Here is a 20,077-nt window from a genome sequence, read left to right on the forward strand (position 1 = left end):
AAGATATCAGCATCAGCCATCAGCAACACTTTACACTAGCACTAAACACTCAACACTTAACTACACCATAGACACTTTGCACAGTTTGAATTTTACAAACACTGCACATTTTAATTAAACAATGACTATGAACAATAAATTTTATGAATATTCCGCGAATTTACTGCAATACTGTGTTTCTATTTAAACGTAAAGAAGGATCTGGACTACTACTGCCATTGTCGATGATACTGACTGCCGCTATTGGACCGCCAGTTGATACAAAACAATCGACTTTGCGATTCATCGACCGCCCCCACTTTAGCAAACATTTGAGCGTCGAATACAGCAACGCGCAGCAGCGCCAACTTGGCGCGAAATTTCAAGATTTAAATTTAATAATTTTATTAAAATTTATTTGTGTCAATAATTATATTAATCAGGGTAAAAAGTATACTCGAAAATTTTAATTTCAATGAATAATTTATTAATTATTCTTATTACTTGCGCGGTAAATTTAAATATTCGAAAAATAAATCATTAGACACGAGAGAAAAATACGAGTGTGAATGTAGCAGAGATGAGATAATTTATAAATTTTAAATAAATAAATCAATTAATTGCAATTATGAAATTTAAAAAAAATGCGCGTACGGGTCATGCATTTTTCTGAATACGCATTTTTTAATTTTTACTCAACTTACATTTCATTTTTTTACTCTAATATTCAAAAAATTTCCAACTGTCAGTTACATTCACACTTAATTTCCAAATAAATTATTATATAAAAATAAAAACAAATTCGTATATTTTTAAATAAAAGCAGTTTCTGTTTGTAAGCTTTATTAATTTATTTATTGAATAATTAATAATAATTATCAAATTTGTATCTATCGTAATTAATAAATCACATAATAGTAATCATATATCAATAATAAAAATATAACCGCACAATAATTGTTATATTGAAAAAGAAAATTTCATAAATAATCTTCTGGAAATTAAAAAAAAATTTTTTTTTTATTCCCCTCCACAATACTTTTAAATCTTTATAAATAAAACAATGAAAATTAATTATAAGAGTAATAATTAATAAACATGACCATCAATTCAACAATTAAGTTAATCAATAATTATTTACATGTTTAAATCTTTTTTCCTTCACGGAATTAAAGTCAAAATATATAATAGTACATTACTATAATGTTTTATTAATATTTAAAACTTTAGATTCAAAGCATTCGATGTTAAACTATCAATTTTTTATCATGAATAATAATTAAAAATTATAAAAATGTCTACTGATTCAGCAAATAAAAAATATCTGCTAATCAATTGATTATTTACTTTAATTCGTAATAATTATTTAAAATAAGTACCACAAATCATTAAATTATTAATTATAATTTAGTAATCAATGGCTCCTAATATATGATCATATCATATTTGTTTACTCCTAATGATACCTAATGATTTATAATCACATATGATTTATAAAGACATATTTTTGTGATTAATTAAATACAGCAATAAAAAAAGTTATCAAAGCTTCAACAATTATTACATCGACGTTATCAGTAGAAATTTTCCGGACTGCAAATTCAAAAAATGATTTTTTATATCAATGATGTATTCTGATCCTATAAATTTAAATGACTTATGATTATCAGCGATAAGAAATCTAGTAAATTCGGCAGTATTACAATTCTACTCACTCACAACTTTACTCAGCTTCAACTCTACTCACATTTTTTTGTTACTCAGGTTTAACTCTACTCAGTTATATCTTTACTCAGCTACAACTCTACTCACAAATAATTGCTATTTTATCGATAGGCTAAAATACGTGAGCAGAGTTTTAGCTGCATAAAGTTGTCACTGAGTCTAGTTGAAGCTGAGTAAATATATAACAGTAGAGTTAAGCCTGAGTAAAAAAAACTGTGAGTAAAGTTGAGGCTACTTCCCTGGAGTAGAGATGTTGTGAGTAAAAGTGTAACACTGCCATAAATTCATGTATTTTAGCGACACATTTTTATTGAGCAACGTTTCCTGACTAATTGTCACTTCATCAGACTCTAAAAAACCGTCACGCAAATCAAACATCAATATTTTGTTTACAAATTTTATATATTGTATGTAATATATATATTTTTATATAGTTGCATTTTATAGTAATTAAACAAAGGCAATAGGGTCAATAAATTAAGAAATCAAATAAAGATTACATAGTTTATGTTTAATATTTCCCAGCCAAAGGTGTGATTCTGATTTTTAATTTTTTTTCTTTTTTAAATTAAAAATAAGAATCACACCTTTGGCTGTGAATTATTAAACATAAATTACGTAATGTTTATTTCATTTCTTAATTTATTGACACTATTGCCTTTGTTTAGTTACTATAAAATGCAACTGTATAAAAATATATATTAATACATAAAATATATAAAATTTGTAAGCAAAATATTGATAAGTTTTATTTATGTGACAGTTTTTAAGAGTCTGATGAAGTGGCAATTAGTCACGAAACGTTGCTCAATAAAAATGTGTCGCTAGCATACACGAATTTATTAGATCCTGTGTAAAAAAAATTCATGATAAAAAAGTCCAAGCACATTCCCCGAAAAAACTTATAAATTTAAAACTTTGAGTAAGGTAGCGGACCTAGTACTCGATCAGGGAGCTAGTACTCGATCCCATATATATATAAATATATGAGTGATCGGGTACTAGTTCCCTGGTCGGGTACTAGGTCTCTTACCTTAGATCATAAAATTTTTAAATAAAATTTTATTTTTCCTTCCGTATAATTAAAGAAAAAATTGAGTTATGAAATTTTCTACTGAGACGATGATGTATAAAAATGTATTATCAAATATAAGTATTTATTAATTAATAAATAATAAAAATATTGTTGTGTTAACATATAACAAATAAAGCCTTTGAATGCAATTTTATATATCATCACATTTAAAATTGTTATATAAATTCTTATATTAATATTTATTGTTATAAGATCCGATGTTGTTTCATATACTCAACATTATTAAATATATATATATAGATATTAAGTATATTGAAGAGGCTAACTATCGTTATTTAATTATAATAATAATGGAAGATACTACAGATCCGGAACTTGGTTCTACTCAACATCTTAAAAAGATAAAAATTATATTTTTAACGATGCTGATGCCAAAGAATATAATTGTCAGTTTATATAAAATTTAAATCGCGTGTTTTTGCGGAGCAAAAAAAAAATAGCAAAGTTGAATTCATTAATTGAAAGTTATTTAATTGTAATTTTAATTACAGTCGTTCAAGTGACAGTAAAAGTCGCTAATTATTAAAGAAATATAAAAATATAAATGACTTAATTGTCATCAGCATCGTCATCGTCATCAGAAATATATTTTTTCGTAATTCTTTTACGTCTACTACCCGATCTACTCTCACTCTTACGTCCTTTTAATTTAATCTTCATCCTTACACTCGAATCGCCGTCCGATCCGTCGTCACGATCGTCTGGAGATGAATTATTTTCTGCAGTATTATTAAAGAATATTAATTTATATTGTCATGGTAACGATTATTGTAATTATGATTCAATTATTTATAAAAATATTATAATTTTATCATAATAAAATATAATATGATAAATTTATAAATACTAACCGTCATCAGACATTGGACCTTCGGCTTCGAGTCTTTGTCGTGCGTTTGTGAATACCGATTCCAGAACAATTGAATCCTCGTGAATTGGCGAGGCCTCTTCGTTGTAAATTTGGGCATTTTTACACAACTGCATGAAATCTTTTTCCAATTCATCTACACTCGAATACTGAAAATTATATAATTATAAATATAGTTTTTTTTTTATTTAATATTCAAGCAGTGAATAGACCGCTGATTCCGATGGTTCGAAAAATAACGCAGTCTTTGGTAAATTGTATACCCTATCAAAAAAATCCATGTGGGATTACATGGGAACCCACAGGAATTAATATAGGAAAGTATAGATTTATGTAAGAATTCATAGGAATTAATACGGGAGTGTATGGATTTATAGAAGAATCCATTTAGGAAACCATGGGTATGAATACTGGATTTTCATATGGGAAATCCACATAAGAAATTGACAGTAATTCGACATTGAAATTGCCTGAAATTTGCTGCTCGAATTTGCTGACAATTTGACAGCAAAATTTGGAAATAAAAATTCACGGTTAATTTTCCCTCAATTCAGAGGTAACTTTTTACTAGAAAAAAAGTCGGTAATGTTCATTCTTACTATTTCAGAAGGTAAGCAAATTTATACATAGAAATATCTACAATTTGACGGTAAAAAAATACTTTACGATTTTTTAAGTCAAGTTAACAATAAATCGATATAAAAATTTGCCTGAAAATTGACAACTTTTTTCTAGTCAACTTTTGAAGTGAATTTTCATTCTAATTCGGTTAGTAAATTTACGTCAAATTGGATAGCTGTTGTAGTTGTATACAAATTGTCGTTAAAAACGGAAAAGTTCAAAGTTGACAGACATTTGATGAAAAATTCAAGGAAACTTTTGTAAAATAAACTTTTGCTAAAGCAAACTGTGCTACAGTAGGCTCTGGTTGTAAGTTACATCGGACGCTCTACTCACTCTCACATCAATTTCATTTTTTCCTGTAAGTAAGAGTATAGACAGAAACATAACTTATAACCAGAGTGTACTGTATTAGGGTATGTATGGGAATCCATCCGAAAGCGTCATGTGGGAACCCACATAGGAATCTAGGCCGGATTCCCACATGAATTTTTTTGATAGGCTATAAACTAATAAAAACAATACTTACTTTGCTCTCATCAATATTCTTCAATAACTTATTGATAGTCAATGGTTTTTTTATGACGTCATAGTAATCAGGTAACTCTCGCCGAGATGGTAGTGTCATAAATGGTTCACTCAACAACCTCCCGTCAGTACTATCAGTATAATTAACAACAACCATCAACAATTTTTTCATGGCCCTGCGTAATTTCGTATCAACAGAAGGACCGGACCCACTGCCACTGCTGCCACCGCCCCCGCGGCGCTTTTTCGGCGTCGGTTCGTCATCTTCCTCGCCCCTCTTGCGTCGCTTGCGCGTTTTCTTTCTCTTCTTATCATCTTCGTCCTCGTCGTCGTACTCAACACCGTCATCGTCAATGGCTTTGAGCCACTCCTTACCAATTAAGTTATCAGTATAATCAATTTCCTTACGCTGCCTCGATCCACGTCCTAAGTACCGATCATCATCTTCTTCATAAGTCAAGCGCTCGACTTCCTCGTCGTTTTTAATCAACCAATCAGGCAACTCATTTTCCTCTAACAATCGTGGCTTACGATTGGGACCCAGTTTCGCTTCTTCACGTCGTCGCTCGAGATCCAATTTTGCGAAGATCTCAATCTCACCTTCTGATCTAGCGATCATCGGATTAACTGTTTCGTCATCCGCTACTTCATTTTCTTCCTCATCATCCGCGTCGTCTTGATGTAAAATACTCTGCAAAAATTGCTGCCTTTCACTTCCTGTTGATTTCTGATCAAACATTCCAGCCTGGATGACTTTCTCATCCATATTCAATTTATAACGCGCAGCAGCCAGTATTCTTTCTTCAACAGAATTGACAGTTATCAACCGCAGTACCCGCACTTCATTCTTCTGCCCAATACGATGGGCACGATCCTGTGCCTGCAAATCTTGATGTGGATTCCAGTCGGAATCAAATATAATAACAGTATCAGCGGCTTGTAAATTAAGACCCAGACCACCGGCACGGGTTGACAGCAAGAATAAGAAATACTGTGACCCAGGGTCATTGAACTTCTTCAATAAATCACCACGATCTTCAGCTTTGGTCGTACCGTCCAACCGCAAATACTTGAAACCGCGCCAGCTTAAGTAATCCTCCATTATCGTCATCAGCTGCGTCATTTGACAGAACAACAACACGCGGTGATTGGTCGCCTTCAGCTTAGGCAGTATGCGATCCAACAATTCAAATTTACCTGACGCACGATATAAATCTGGCCCTGATACTGTGTGAGAATCCTGGACCCCGATGTGCTCGCAATACTTCTCTTCAATAGTTCGGAACAAAAATGGATGATTACACAATTTTCGAAGCTGGACAATTGTATTCATCAGCGCTTTCGCGCCACCTTTTCCTTGCTTTCCTTTCTCGGAACCGTCAGTCAGCAGCACACCCTTACTCTGCATGTGTTTGTACAAAACTTTCTGTAATCCAGACATATCACATTTGATAATATACTCAACTTTGTCAGGCAATTGAGACTCAACTTCTTTCTTCAAACGTCGCAGCAAAAACGGTCTCAGTACTTTGTGCAGACGTCGGATAATAAGAATCGTTTCTTCCTCATTCAGCTCAACCTTTTCTCCGGTGGTGGCAAAAGGCGCGTTGAACCACTGCTCAAATGTACTGACGGACTTAAAGATCGACGGTAATAAGAAGTTCAAAAGCGCCCACAACTCGGGCAATTTATTTTGCAACGGAGTACCCGTCAATAGTAAACGGTGCGGCGCAATGTAACGTGTGTTCAACACCTGAGTTAATTTACAATGATGATTCTTCATTCTGTGACCCTCATCGATGATCATGTACTTCCATTGCAATTTAGCCAAGACACTTTTGTCTTTGATGACATACTCGTAGGTGGTCAGCAGTACATTGAACTTGGTCGCACGCATTTGCGACTGTATCGCTCGTCGCCCGGCGGGCGAACCCTTGTAGGATACGACAACGACACTCGGCGCCCACTTTTCAAATTCCAGTACCCAGTTAGACAGAGTTGACAGCGGAACGATGATTAAAAACGGGCCATTGACCTTCTTTTTCTCCATAAGATGAGTTACGAGCGCGATCGTTTGAATCGTCTTGCCGAGACCCATTTCGTCAGCTAGAATACCATTGAGGTTGTTGTTAAACAACGACACCAACCACTCGAGACCCTTTATCTGATACTCCTTGAGCATACCATTGACCATAATCGAGGCTTGCTCGGTAACTGTTTCATGTACAGTGTGCGCGATACTATAGTAAGTCTGTTCTTCAGTTTTATACTCGTCATCTTCGACTTTAGCTTTGTTTATTTTCTTGTTAGTTTCACTGTCACCAGCAGCGTTGTTACTTCCAGCAGTAGAGTTACTAGTGTTGGCTTTCTGTTCCGAGACATTTTCTTCTTCATCTTCCTCATTTTCTTCGTCGCTGTCAGTCTCGACAACTTCCCAGCCAGGATGTGACTCCATGAAAGCGTTCAATTGACTCATCAGCGGCGCATCCTCACCCGTTAGTGTCCGTCCAGTGCTCACTTCATAGACATGAACCCGCGTGTCCTCAGCCGGAGTGCCGTCTTCGTTAACCGGTATCCCGTCTTGCATTTTCTTCTTCTTCTTCTTACGTTTCTGCTCTTCGACTTGCTTACGTTTCTGCTCCATCTTGTGTTGCTTGACCATCTCAGTAAGATTGCCGATGTACTCGTCAGTTTGTGACAGCAAAAATGCCAAACGTTTGTCTTTCTTTTGATCAATGAGTTTACGGTAACCTTCTTCGTCTTCGGCCATCAGACGACGCATTCGTTCCTTTTCAATTCGCTCTTGTTCCTTCTTCTGTTCGCGCTCAGCATTCGCGTGGTAGTTCAGTACAGCTTTGTTGAGACGTGACAACTTAGCAACGTTGTTACGATGAAATTCTTTGAAGTCTTTACTGTGCTGTAAGACGGAAGTCAAAAATTCTTGATGCTTCAGACGACGTTTACGCTCTGCTTCAAGTTTCTGTTGTTTTTCCAAGTTCTCTGTAGCACGAGCTTCACGTAATCCTTGATGTTTTGTACGCTTGTAGGCCTTGAAATTCACTGCAGTCTCGAGAGTTGTGTCTTTGCGAGTGGATGCTAAAATTTCAGAACACAATTGACGTCGGAGATGAAGCACTCGTAGCATACGCAGTTCAATTTGCGCTTTTATACGCAAATCCTCAGGCATATTCGTGGGTAAATTGCTCAGCTGTTCTATACGTAGGGCGATACGTGCAGCTACACGATTTTCACGTTCCTGGAGAATAAGTAGAGGATCTATACCGACAGGCTTAGCAATACTTGTTACGCGGTTGATTTTATTCCCGGGCTGCTGTTGCTGTTGTTGTTGTTGTTGTTGTTGCTGCTGCTGTTGCTGCTGTTGTTGTTGCTGCTGCTGTTGTTGCTGTTGTTGTTGAGATGGTTGGGATCCAGGTCGTGGAGGTCCAATGGGACCCGGTCCAACGCCACCCGGGGCCCCGGAATGAAGTTGAGGGCCAGATGGTGTACCGGGACCCTGCGATGGGTCCATGGGTCGCTGAGGCATCCCTGGTGGTGGTGCTCCACCTTGAACTGCGAGAGCTAGTTGTTGAGACAGTGGTTGGTTGCGGGCTAGCAGACGGTACGCCATTATTTGAACACGAAGCTGTTGGAGTTGTTGAGAGCTAAAGCTCTGCTTATCACCCATGCCGGGAACACCTTGGCCACGTGCACGAAGACCGAGTAATTGTGAGTAACGCGGATCCTCTTGGAGACCTTTTTCTTCCATGGAGTCAATGGCTTTTTGAAGAGCATTGAGATTCTCTTGTCCAGGTCCGGAAGGGCCAGGAGGACCACTAGGAGTTGGAGTCATTTGATTACCTGGTCCCCCGGGTCCCATTGGTCCCATCGGTTGATTTGGAGCTCCTGATGGCATCGGGCCCATACCTGGAGGTCCTGATGGTCCACCAGGACCTACTGGGTTTCCGGAGTTGTTAACGCCTATTGCTGAAGGCCCTCCCGGTCCCATTTGACTCGAAGGTCCGCCTGGAGGCATCTGATTAGAACCTGATACAGGCATCATCGGTCCGCCAGGTCCCATTTGATTCCCTGGGCCGGAATTTGGACCCATAGGACCAGCTGGACCAGGTCCGGGAGCGCCAGGTCCACTCATATTGATAAGAACACCTGGACCACCAGGTCTCATGTTCATTTGATTTCCTGGACCACCCACATTCATCTGAGAATGTCCATTGGCACCATGTCCGTGATTAGGCATTTGTCCGCCTGGACCCATTGAAGGTGCTCCGGACATCGGACCGGGTGGACCACCAGCCATGGATGGATTCATGTGTCCTGGACCTGGCATTGACCCAGGTCCCGGACCCATGTGACCTGGCCCTGCATTCATAAGTCCCGATGGTGGAGGCCCTTGCATGTGTCCTGGTCCACTTGGCATTTGGTTCCCTGGACCTCCAGGTCCCATTTGTGGTCCCGGACCCCCTTGCATATGTGGTGGTGCTGGAGGTCCACCTGGTTGTCCCATATGACCTGGACCCATTTGTCCTCCAGGTCCCATTTGATTTGGACCTTAAAAAATATTTACAATTTAGCAATCACTTTATTAATCACCTCATCAATCAATCACTATCTCTTACCTCCAGGTCCCATCTGATTTAGTCCTCCTTGGCCCATCTGATTCGGCCCACTAGGTCCTCCAGGTCCCATTTGATTAGGCCCTCCCGGACCCATTGGATTCGGGCCACCAGGCCCCATCTGATTTAGTCCACCCGGTCCCATAGGACGAGGACCTCCAGGAAACATTGGACCTGGTCCACTAATTGATCCACCTTCTGAGTCCATTTGATTGAGACCACCCGGGCCCATTTGATTAGGTCCCGGACCCATCAGAGATGGCCCACGTGGTCCACCCATTTGATTCGGTCCCATATGTCCAGCGTTCGGTGGCCCTCCCATCTGTCCTTGCATCATCGGTCCTCCAGGGCCTTGTGACCCAGGCGGACCTTCCAGTGGGCCCTAAAAATAATTTAAAAATAAAATATCTTTCATAATATCATAAAAACATTAATTTCAGTTGTATCACTGATAAAAAAAATTTGAAATTAGAAAAAAAAATTTCAAGTCATGTTTAGTTTATCAACTCAATAATTATCATTTAATTTTTAATTGGGTCTTACTGATAGTATGGTAAATAAAGTATAGGTTGACCTAGTGTAGCTGAATAAAAATTGTCATTTACCCACAACTTTTACCCTCCCCACTACTAGACTTACGCGGTATTCTCACGAAGACCGCGATACTGACCACATCTTGAAAGAATTAATTAATTCTTAGTCTACGCCTACGAGTTGTTGGTTAAACATCGACTCAAATCTTTATGTTTATAACAAAATATACAAGTAAAAAATAGTAATTGCAGTAATAAGTTATTTTCAATGGCTAACCACGATGAAGATTTTTACTATGACGTTGCTATGAAACTGACCCTTGAAGCAGGACATGTAATTTTTTTTTTTTTTGTGAATGCATTTATAAATATAATGATAAGAAAGTAAATAACAAATTACGCAAGAGAACGTATAATATGTGATGATTATTTTCAAGGTATTAAAAGGCGCGACATTTGCTAGAAAAACGGTGACAGAAAAACTAGGCGACTGGGATCTTGTGACTGAATATGATCGTAAAATTGAAGACATCATTGTAGGAAAATTGAGGCAACAATTTCCAGATCATAAGTAATTTCTTTTATAGATTATTAGGGTAGAAGTACCACGTGTGACCACTGTCCCATTTTTGGACATTTGATACTTTATTTCAATTGATGAAAAGATATAAAATAAAGTTTCCATTGTAAGTGTGATAAAAGTATCTATTTACGCATTTACAAAATTAATTATCTTATTACGTCTTTCACAAATTATTTTATTTAAATTTTTCAAGTGTCCAAAACCGGCCCTAAAGTATGTATCTGAGAACCGGAACGTTTTTCGGTGAACGAAAATAAAAAAACAAAATGAAAAATGAAAAATCCATTGGATCTAGATTTTTGAAATGTTTCGCACGTCAACTGAAAATTGCAGGTCACCTCTAACTACCCCTTAAGCAGTAAAATTACATAAATTCTTTTCATTTTCGGTGCACGAAAAACGTTCCGATCTTCAGGTAGATCCTAAAGTGACCAAAAACGGTACCTCTACCCTATATTGTTTTTAATTAATCATATTAATTTGGGATTCAATAATTTGCACACTAAGAAAAAAAAGTGTAATTTTTAATTGTAGTAAAAGTGCAGTCTGTAGAAACTTATGAGTAGATTGAAGCAGTGGCTATAAAAAAAGAAATATTGTACTTGGATGTAAAGTTTTTGGCCACTTTAGGGCCAGTTTTGGACACTTGGAAAATTGTTCAAAGATACTTTTACCCCGATATTAAAATTCAAATTTTACTTTATAATTTTTCGTTAATTAAAATAAAGTATTAAATATAAAAAATTGAGCAGTGGCCACAAATGGTACTTCTACCCTATTGAGTCAAGTACACATGTTTACTTAAATTTAATTTTTTTCTCTCAGTGACAGCTATGAATTATTATTTACGTTATTCTTTTTCAAGATTCATTGGCGAAGAATCGACAGGTAAAAATTTACCAGAGTTAACAGACGATCCTACATGGATAATTGATCCGATAGACGGTACAACGAATTTCATTCACAATTTTCCACAAATTTGTGTCGTCATTGGGCTGTCGATTAATAAAGAAATGAGAATTGGTATCGTTTATAATCCAGTTCTTGAACAATTATTTGCTGCAAGAAAAGGAAGAGGTTCCTTTCTCAATGGACGTCCATTAAAAACGTCAACTGTTGATGGTTTGTATAAATTTGTATGAAAAATAAATTTAATCCTTAATAATTATAATATTTTAGACATTTCAAAAGCACTTATTGCCATTGAACCAGAATTTATGAAAGTTGATGACTTAAAAGAGAAAATGATTGAGAGAATAAAAATACTTGGGACTAAAACTCACGGGTAATAAAATAATGAAATGAAACTTTATTGATGAACGAGGGTCAAATAAATAGACAATTATATTTTAGAATAAGGACAATTGGTAGTGCAGCGATAACTCTGTGTCATATAGCACTAGGAGCTATCGAAGGTTATCAGATAGAAGGACCAGGTATTTCGACTTGGGATATTGCAGCAGCTTCTTTAATCATCACCGAAGCTGGAGGTGTTGTTATTGATCGCGTGACCGGTAATTGCTTTTATCTCACTCAATTAAATTAATATTTAGTTACACGAACAAATAAAATATTAAATGAAAACGAGAGGTAAAATAATCATCAATTATCTTCAGTTGCGTAACAGCAAAGCCATCAACCTATCAGACAATGACACCAATTTATTGTTATTGTTTCTGTTTTATGTTTTATCTTTTTCTAGGAAATGATGTCAATATAATGAACCCACGTGCTATTGGCGCTTGTAATATTAAAATAGCCCAAGATTTGAAAAAAATGATCAACGATGCTGATCTTCAAGTTCAACTCCAAAAAAATTAGTTATTCTTATGATTTAAACTTCAATAAAAAAATTAAAATACTGTTTTGATTACTAGACTATTAATTATTTAGGAAAACTTATAACTGGAAATTAAATTTATGGAATCAGAAGTAATGCAGGAGTATTTTTGAAAATTAAGCCAGTCTATATTATTAAGAGAATAAGGAAAATTTTATTCCAGCCAGATCTCTATGATAGAATTAGTTACTGTCATTAAATTTAGTATCGTTGGAAAGTTCTTGATTTGAATATGTACACTGAGAGAACAATTTATTTGAGCCAAATAAGATTTGTTTCAGGTAAATAAACCCCATATTTGAATGGACCCAATCAATACTTATTTGAGACAAAGATATGGTTCATTTGAATGAAATAATTATTTGTTTGTAGTTAACAAATCTGTATTTGAATGGTGGCACTGCAGCCATTTGTTAGCTACAAACAAATATATATTTGAATAAAATAAATGATTTTGGTCAGTCAAATAAGTCTATTTATTTGGCTCAAATAAATTGTTCTCTCAGTGATAAATTTTCATGGCAAAAATCTGGATGGACAAAATCTCCTTGGCAAAATCTCTCCAGGATAAAATTTCTAAAATTATTTTTGTCAGTCCAATCCCTGATAGCCATACTATCACTTCGAAAATTTGACGTTCAGTGATTTTGATTAACTTCACAGTAAGTTTACGTCAAGTTCTTGCAATTGACGATGATGTCAAATTTGGGCTGGGAATTTCCCATGATTTCATACATGTATGTGTAACACATTCTATTTATTTATGATATACACATAAAATGTGAATGTGAAAAAAAACCTGAATAAGATTTCAGTCGTAAGTGTAGAAATCATTATAATTACATAGATTATTATAAGATCTCGTTTATAGAGATCGTGTTCAACAGATTTTGTCCTGGGGAAATTTCGTCTGGGGAGATATCATGGTGGAACCTTGAAAAAGTTTGAAATGAAAAAAATTTATGGACTTGAGCTGCTTGAGGGGTAGTTCCTGAGGTTGGGGGTGGCCTGCAATTTTCGGCTGCCATACCAGCATCTATATGCTAAATATATCAGAAATCTAGTATCTAGTCATCCAGTAGATTTTTTACTTTCAAATTTTTTTTCGTTGCGCGAAAAACATTCCGATTTTGGGGTACATGCGTTTTTTAATTTTTAATTTATTTCCATTTTATTTATTTATTCTAAAAATAATAAAATTGCTAACTGTCGGCTACATTCACATGTTTTTTTTATATTTCATCGTAGTTGAGAGATATTTTAGAAAATAAATATATTAGACGACTAATAATAATAATTTGACTGTATGTAAATTTTTTTTAAGAATCCCATGAGTATACAGTTATTGAAATCAATGAGTTTGCGAATTAATGACAAGATTTGTCTTATTAAACTTTAATGGTAACCAGAGCCAGGATTTTTACTTTGATTTTAAAATAACAATTGATAATTAATACTGTCAAATTTTTTTGATATTACGGAGAAAATATTGGTCATTTAAAAAAAATTTTCAAATAAAAGTTGTTTGAAATTTAATTTTATAAAAAAAATGTCTCTTACAATTTTTTTGTATAACTAATAAGAAAGCCGTAATTTCAAAATCAAGATTTCCATAATTATCAAAAATTTAAATCATTCATTATGAAATTTAATTTTGTAATTACGGTAAAAATATTGGTCGTATAACAAAATCATAAGAGACATTTTTTTTGTAAAATTAAATTTCCTGTAACTTTTGTTTCAAAACTTTTTTTATAAGACCAATATTTTCGGCGTAATGTCAAACATATGAACCATTCATTTTGAAATTGAGGCAAAAATCTTGTCCCTAATGATAAGAAAAATTTTAAAAAATCTGAGAATTAATTGGACTTAATAAACAATTGAATGTAAATCATATTTAATAATTTTGATAGTGATACTCAGTGACATAGTGACTGCAGGTTGCTCGTTTTATTTAATTAATTAATTTATTTAAAATCTAAAAATTGTCACGTCTGCTACATTCACTCATCGCAAATTATAAATAAATTACCTGAGGGCCCAGATTAGGTGGCATTTGGTGTGGATGCGGTGGATAATTTTGCTGTTGAGGTGGCGGTTGTTGCGGTGGTTGAGACATCGGAGGTCCTCCAGGTCCCGGACCCGGGCCAGGTAGTGGAGGCCCACCAGGATATCCCTGGGTCGGACTGTGCGGGTGATGCTGCGGTGGTCCCATCGGGCTTCCTTGAGGATTCGACGGCGACGACGATTGTTGTGGTGGACCCATTGGACTCGGAGCTTGTGGCGGTGGCATCGGTGATGACTGAGGCGACGGACTCGCCATATTATTACGATCAGACTCCAGTTTATTCAACAATCAACTCCTATATCAGTCATTTATCATTAATTTATCATCCGATTAATATTCATTTAAATATGAATATTTATTTATAGTTTATTTTTTCGTACTGTAGATTTTTTTTATCAAAGAAAATTATCAATACCATGACGACATTGTTGTGATATTTATTATATAGTTTGTTTAGAAACAATATAAGTCCACTTACTATTTTGATTGTTACACTGACGATACTAATAATAATGTCAAATTATTTCACCCATACAATAATCAATTTTGACATTTTTCTTTTTGTTTTAACTAACAACGCTTGTCACTTGTCATGAACTACAAACAATTTTAATTTGGCTTCGGAGCTTCGCTTTTTCAACTTCTGCTGAGGGAGCGTTGACTCCCAAATCTTCTGTTTGCCCGGAAATTTTTGAAATTTCCTCTAACATTTTTCAATAATATTTTTGTAAATGAAAATTTTTTATCCCATCATAAACAATGAATGTGAATGTTACAGACGAGATAAATAGTAAATTTTAAATAAATAAATTAATTACAATAATGAAATTTGAAAAAAAAAGTCTACTGGTTGTTCAAATATTTAAATACGCATTTATTAATTTTTGTTGCGAGTATGAATGTAGCAGACATCAGATAAATTTAAAATTATAAATAAATATGATAAATAATTTAAAAAATAATATTTAAAAAAAATGCACTTATTAATTTTAAAATTTTCTAAATGTGCATTTTTTAAAAATTTTATTTTATTAATTAATTACTCGATTTATTAATAATTTAAAATTTATCTGATGTCTGCTACATATGATCCTGAAGTTAGCAGACAATTCAAAATTTTTGGATTTATTTTTGAATAATTAAATTTGAAGAAAAAAAAAAACTAAAAATATGCACATGTAGAAAATTTAAAAAACTACAGGTGCAATTTTTTCAAATATTTTTTTTCTTCTGGTTTATCGTCTAAAAAAAAATCAAAAAATTATTAGACGTCTGCTAACTTCAGTATCATCTGCTACATTCACACTCATATTTTTGTTCTACTTACATTTTATTTATTTATTCAAAAATTTAAAAAATTCCCTATTGTCCATTCACACTTATCATAAACAATGATACTAAAAGTAGCAGACATTAAAAAATTAATTTCTTTTGAATAAACAAATAAAATATTTATAGAAAAAACTTTCAAAAATTGCGCATCAAAAATTTTAAAAAATATGATCCTGAAATTAACAGACAATTCATAATTTTTGATTTTTTTTAACAAATCAATTAAAAAAAAATGTACGTAACAAATTTTAAGAACTACAGGTGTAAGTTCTTTAAATAATTTTTTTTTTTTACAATTTAACATTTTAAAAAATCCAAAAATTATTAGACGTCTAAATTCATCATTAAAAAATCTTTATGTGCACATTCAAATAAATGTATTTTATTTACAAGTGAATTGATTTTAAAAATACAAAAATTTTCTGATATCTGCTACTTTCAGTATCATTAAAAAAGTTATCTTTTAAATGATATATTATTATTTATAAACAATAATCAACATTGGAATCATCGAAGTAAGTTTCAAATCATGATACTGAAAGTAACAGACATCAGTTTTGTAATTTTTATAAAAACAATTTACTGGTAAATAAAAATACAATTTTTAGAATATGCACATAAAGATTTTTATGAGTGTGAATGTAGCTGACGATTTGAAATTTAAAAAATTTTGAATCTGAATTAAATGTAAATCGAATAGAATTTAAAAAATGCGCATTCATAAAATTTCAAAATCAGTACGTGAATTTTTTTTTATTTTTATATTTTTTATTGTTTTATTCGTTTATTCGTAATTTAAAATTTGTCTCATATCTACTACCATTCAAACTCAGATTTTTAAAAGTTTTTTCTATAAAAATTTTGTTTCTTTATTTAAAAGAAATAAATTTTTTTGTCTGCTATATTCAGTGTCATTTCGAATCAGTATCAATTTAAAAAATGATAATTACTTATTTAATTAAAGTAATTCTTTAATTATTTACTCTCATGTCAGATTAATTTTAAAAAAAACTTTTAATTGTTTAAAATGTTAATAATTATTTAATTATACGATTATTGATTTTTTTTTCATGTATATATCAGGTGGTATAGTCAATTTTTTCTAATCAACGACTCAGTCGGTATCCAAGAAGTCTAACCCACAAGGATCATGGCATCTCTAGTTAAAATAAAAAGCTTAATTGCTCCATTAACAACAAAACACAACCGAGTAATTTATAATGTCATCAGAACCAGTAAGAAATTAACTTATAATTATTATTTATTTATTGTACAAAACTTTTTATTACATTGAATAGGGAATTAATAATACTTATGACCGAGTTGACAGGTTAACTACGTCATTACATAAGTGTTGTTATTATTATCAGTTGAATAATTTATTTATTGTATTTATTATTAATGAGTATTTTTTATTTATTAATCAGAGGTGATGACAAATTACGACTATATGCCTGGTCCACGACCAACCAATGAGGAAGAACACAAAAAAGCTGCTGAAAAATATGGTTTGCATCCAGCAGAATATAAATTATATCCAGATGATGGCATGTATCCACTTGGTGATTATCCACAATTACCTTATCAACCAGTCAGTGCTCGTGACCCATACTATCCTTGGGATCAACCTGATGAGAAAAGAAATTACAATGAACCGGTAAATTTATTTATTAATGCACAATTTATTCAACATTTTACCCAATTAAATTTATTTTACTTGCCCTGATAGCTAGAGTTTCTGATCAGAAAGTTGGTGTACATGAGTTGCGATCAACTTGACGACAAATTGTCGGCAACTTTTAGCTTTTGTACCCTGATAGCACGAGTTGCTCGTCAAAAAGTTGGTATTCATTAGTTTGCGACCAGCTTGACGACAAGTCTAGCTTTTGCAACTTTTGGCTGCAAGTTACCGCCAACTTTCTCAGAAAGTGAAGGCGCCAGGAAAAAGCCGCAATTCGAAGGCAGGTTTCTGAGAAAATTGAAGGCAACTTTCCGTCAACTTATGGATTGCCAACTTTTGTCACCAACTTTCTCAGAAAGTTGTCATCAACTTTAGAAATACCAATTTTTGCGGACAACTTGGCGTCTAGTTGGGGCTGTTAGTTTGACGCCAGTTTCTCGCCAACTTGGCTATCAGGGTAACTGTTGACTACAAGTTATCACCAACTTTCTCTTCAACCTGTCAACTTTCTGAGAAAATTTAAGGCAACTTTCCGTCAACTAATGGAATTACATCTTTGGCCACCAACTTTCTCAGAAAGTTGCCATCAATTTATAGAAATGCAAACTTTTGTAGCCAACGGCGACAGGTTGCGGCAATATATTGTCGAAAACTTGCTGCCAACTTTGACTATCAGGGTACTTACGTTAAATAATTTTATCATGAAGATAATGATTGAATAAAATTTTCCTTATTCTCTTAATAATGTAGATTATTTAATAGTTTAATAAATAATTAATAATAATAATAGATGATAGTAAAGTTAGCGGACATCTTAAAATTTTTAATAAATAAATTAAAATGTTTATAAAATAAAAATAAAAAAAACGCATGTCTAGATGATTCAAAATTCAGTACATGTATTTTTTTAAATTTTATCATTTTAATTATTTAATTTTTTCATATGTAATTAGAAACTTGTCTTATGTCTGCTACATTTACATTTATTAATAATAGTAATTTATTAATTATAGATCCACGCTGAGATAAATTTATTAAATGAAGACAGAACAGATTACGGTGAGAAACCATATATCGGATATTGGACCGCACCATTGGCATTCTGGGGATTCGTTGCAGTTTATTGTTTTTTAAATTACATTGCTGATAAGTACCCTTTATTCAGACCAGTTGTATGTATCTACTATTTACTACTAACTATTAACTTATTAAATTACCCTGATAGCCACCTTAACCATAAGTTAACCAAGCTACTGCCGAATTCTTAAGCCAATTAAAAAGAAAGTGTTGGAGAGCAAGCAGTTACCTTTAGGTTGACAGTAAATTGTCTGTAACTTGAATTCAATTTGACTACAAGTGTTACTGTCAGACAATGACGTTAAATTGATTGACAGTTTCACTTGAAATTGACGGCAAGTTTTTTTCTCAAATTACATTCAGATAACGGCAGTAGATTTGCATCAACTTGCACCCAAGTATTATCCAGCCGAGGCTTTCCAGAAATTTTTCGTTCAGCCGAAAATGTTTCACTGCAGAACTTGCTAAGCAATTATATTTAAAGTGTGGCTATCACGGTATTAACTTATTAAATTACAGTCAGCCTGAGTAATTTTCATTGTCAGAATAATTTGAATTCCTTAATAGTATATTAAAGTTTTGTCTTTACCATAAAACCGACACGATTCAAACAATCCAATAGATTCTGATTTAAAAAAAGTAATATTACACTGGCAGGCCAAAGTTACCCAGGCTGACTATAAATTATTACATAATTAAGGGTATTTTCAGACAGTGCCCCCCCCCCCCACTTTTTAAAAATATTTAATGACTCAATTGTAATGACAGTATTAAAATTTTGATAACTAATTTAAATAAAATGAAAGCATTAATTGAAAAAAGGGGAACGCAGTTACAATTCCGCGAGATAGATTTAAAAAAAATTACTCACAGTTTTTATCAATTAGGAGTTGAAATTTGGTAAGTAAATTTTAGCCTACGAAGTTGTAATTATAAAATTGACATGAAGATTTTACTGAAATTTATTAACAAATTTCGTTTAACTCGTAATTGATATCAAATGTAAATAATTTTTTTAAAAATCTATGTCTCGGCGAAAGTGTAACTGCGTTGCCCTTTTTTCAATTAATCCTTTAACTTTTTTTTAATTAATTATCAAAATGTTAATGCGGTCATTACAATTGAGTCATTGAATATTTCAAAAAAGTGGGGAGGGGGAGGGCTATCTGAGAATGGCCTTAATTTTAAATTCGCTTACTTAATTAATTTAATATTGTACTATTAATAATTAATACGCTCAATTAATTTTTCAGTTGGAAAAACAAATTCCTCAGCCTGGTGTTGTTCATTACACATTCGAGCCAGCAAACCATAAATAATTTATATAAATAATAATTTGTAGAGAAAAATAAATCTAAATTCATTGAGAAAGTAATTAATTAAAATATTATTCAGTCGGTAATAATTTTTATTTATCAATCACTTTATGTAATAATATATAGCATAAAATATATAAAAAGGAAATAAATCAAATTTTTTTGTTACTTGTAAATTTTAATTTAAATTATTTAT

At 33.1% G+C, this 20,077-nt stretch overlaps 3 protein-coding genes across 3 annotated transcripts; 2 read left to right on the forward strand and 1 right to left on the reverse strand.

Annotated features, from left to right (window-relative positions):
• Positions 1–899: 899 nt before the first annotated feature.
• Positions 900–15,105, reverse strand: LOC130667583 (ATP-dependent helicase brm-like). Its single transcript, XM_057469248.1, has 6 exons — positions 14,954–15,105; positions 14,440–14,770; positions 9,452–9,830; positions 4,819–9,383; positions 3,652–3,817; positions 900–3,519 (listed from the first exon to the last, which is right to left on the reverse strand). Exons 2-6 carry the CDS (start codon positions 14,728–14,730, stop codon positions 3,350–3,352), a joined length of 5,571 nt encoding a protein of 1,856 aa, XP_057325231.1. The 5' UTR covers positions 14,731–14,770; positions 14,954–15,105; the 3' UTR covers positions 900–3,349.
• On the forward strand, positions 10,128–12,426 carry LOC130667584 (uncharacterized). The gene is made up of 6 exons (XM_057469249.1): positions 10,128–10,315; positions 10,419–10,552; positions 11,430–11,686; positions 11,744–11,849; positions 11,918–12,078; positions 12,267–12,426. Exons 1-6 carry the CDS (start codon positions 10,250–10,252, stop codon positions 12,383–12,385), a joined length of 843 nt encoding a protein of 280 aa, XP_057325232.1. The 5' UTR covers positions 10,128–10,249; the 3' UTR covers positions 12,386–12,426.
• Positions 15,106–16,881: 1,776 nt separating the features above from the next.
• On the forward strand, positions 16,882–20,038 carry LOC130667703 (NADH dehydrogenase [ubiquinone] 1 beta subcomplex subunit 8, mitochondrial). Its single transcript, XM_057469493.1, has 4 exons — positions 16,882–17,042; positions 17,235–17,464; positions 18,502–18,660; positions 19,819–20,038. Exons 1-4 carry the CDS (start codon positions 16,958–16,960, stop codon positions 19,882–19,884), a joined length of 540 nt encoding a protein of 179 aa, XP_057325476.1. The 5' UTR covers positions 16,882–16,957; the 3' UTR covers positions 19,885–20,038.
• The last annotated feature ends 39 nt before the right edge of the window (positions 20,039–20,077 follow it).

This window comes from Microplitis mediator, chromosome 5 (genome assembly GCF_029852145.1).
Source record: "Microplitis mediator isolate UGA2020A chromosome 5, iyMicMedi2.1, whole genome shotgun sequence".
NCBI lineage: Eukaryota > Metazoa > Arthropoda > Insecta > Hymenoptera > Braconidae > Microplitis > Microplitis mediator.

Coding starts and splice junctions, on each gene's coding strand:
- LOC130667584 (XM_057469249.1), top strand. CDS start 10,250: ATGGCTAACCACGATGAAGATTTTTACTATGACGTTGCTATGAAACTG. Junction 10,553..11,429: donor CAACAATTTCCAGATCATAA/GTAATTTCTTTT, acceptor TTCTTTTTCAAG/ATTCATTGGCGAAGAATCGA. Junction 12,079..12,266: donor TGTTATTGATCGCGTGACCG/GTAATTGCTTTT, acceptor ATCTTTTTCTAG/GAAATGATGTCAATATAATG.
- LOC130667583 (XM_057469248.1), bottom strand. CDS start 14,730: ATGGCGAGTCCGTCGCCTCAGTCATCACCGATGCCACCGCCACAAGCT. Junction 9,831..14,439: donor CACCTAATCTGGGCCCTCAG/GTAATTTATTTA, acceptor AATTATTTTTAG/GGCCCACTGGAAGGTCCGCC. Junction 3,520..3,651: donor AGGTCCAATGTCTGATGACG/GTTAGTATTTAT, acceptor ATAATACTGCAG/AAAATAATTCATCTCCAGAC.
- LOC130667703 (XM_057469493.1), top strand. CDS start 16,958: ATGGCATCTCTAGTTAAAATAAAAAGCTTAATTGCTCCATTAACAACA. Junction 17,043..17,234: donor TTATAATGTCATCAGAACCA/GTAAGAAATTAA, acceptor TTTATTAATCAG/AGGTGATGACAAATTACGAC. Junction 18,661..19,818: donor ACCCTTTATTCAGACCAGTT/GTATGTATCTAC, acceptor TTAATTTTTCAG/TTGGAAAAACAAATTCCTCA.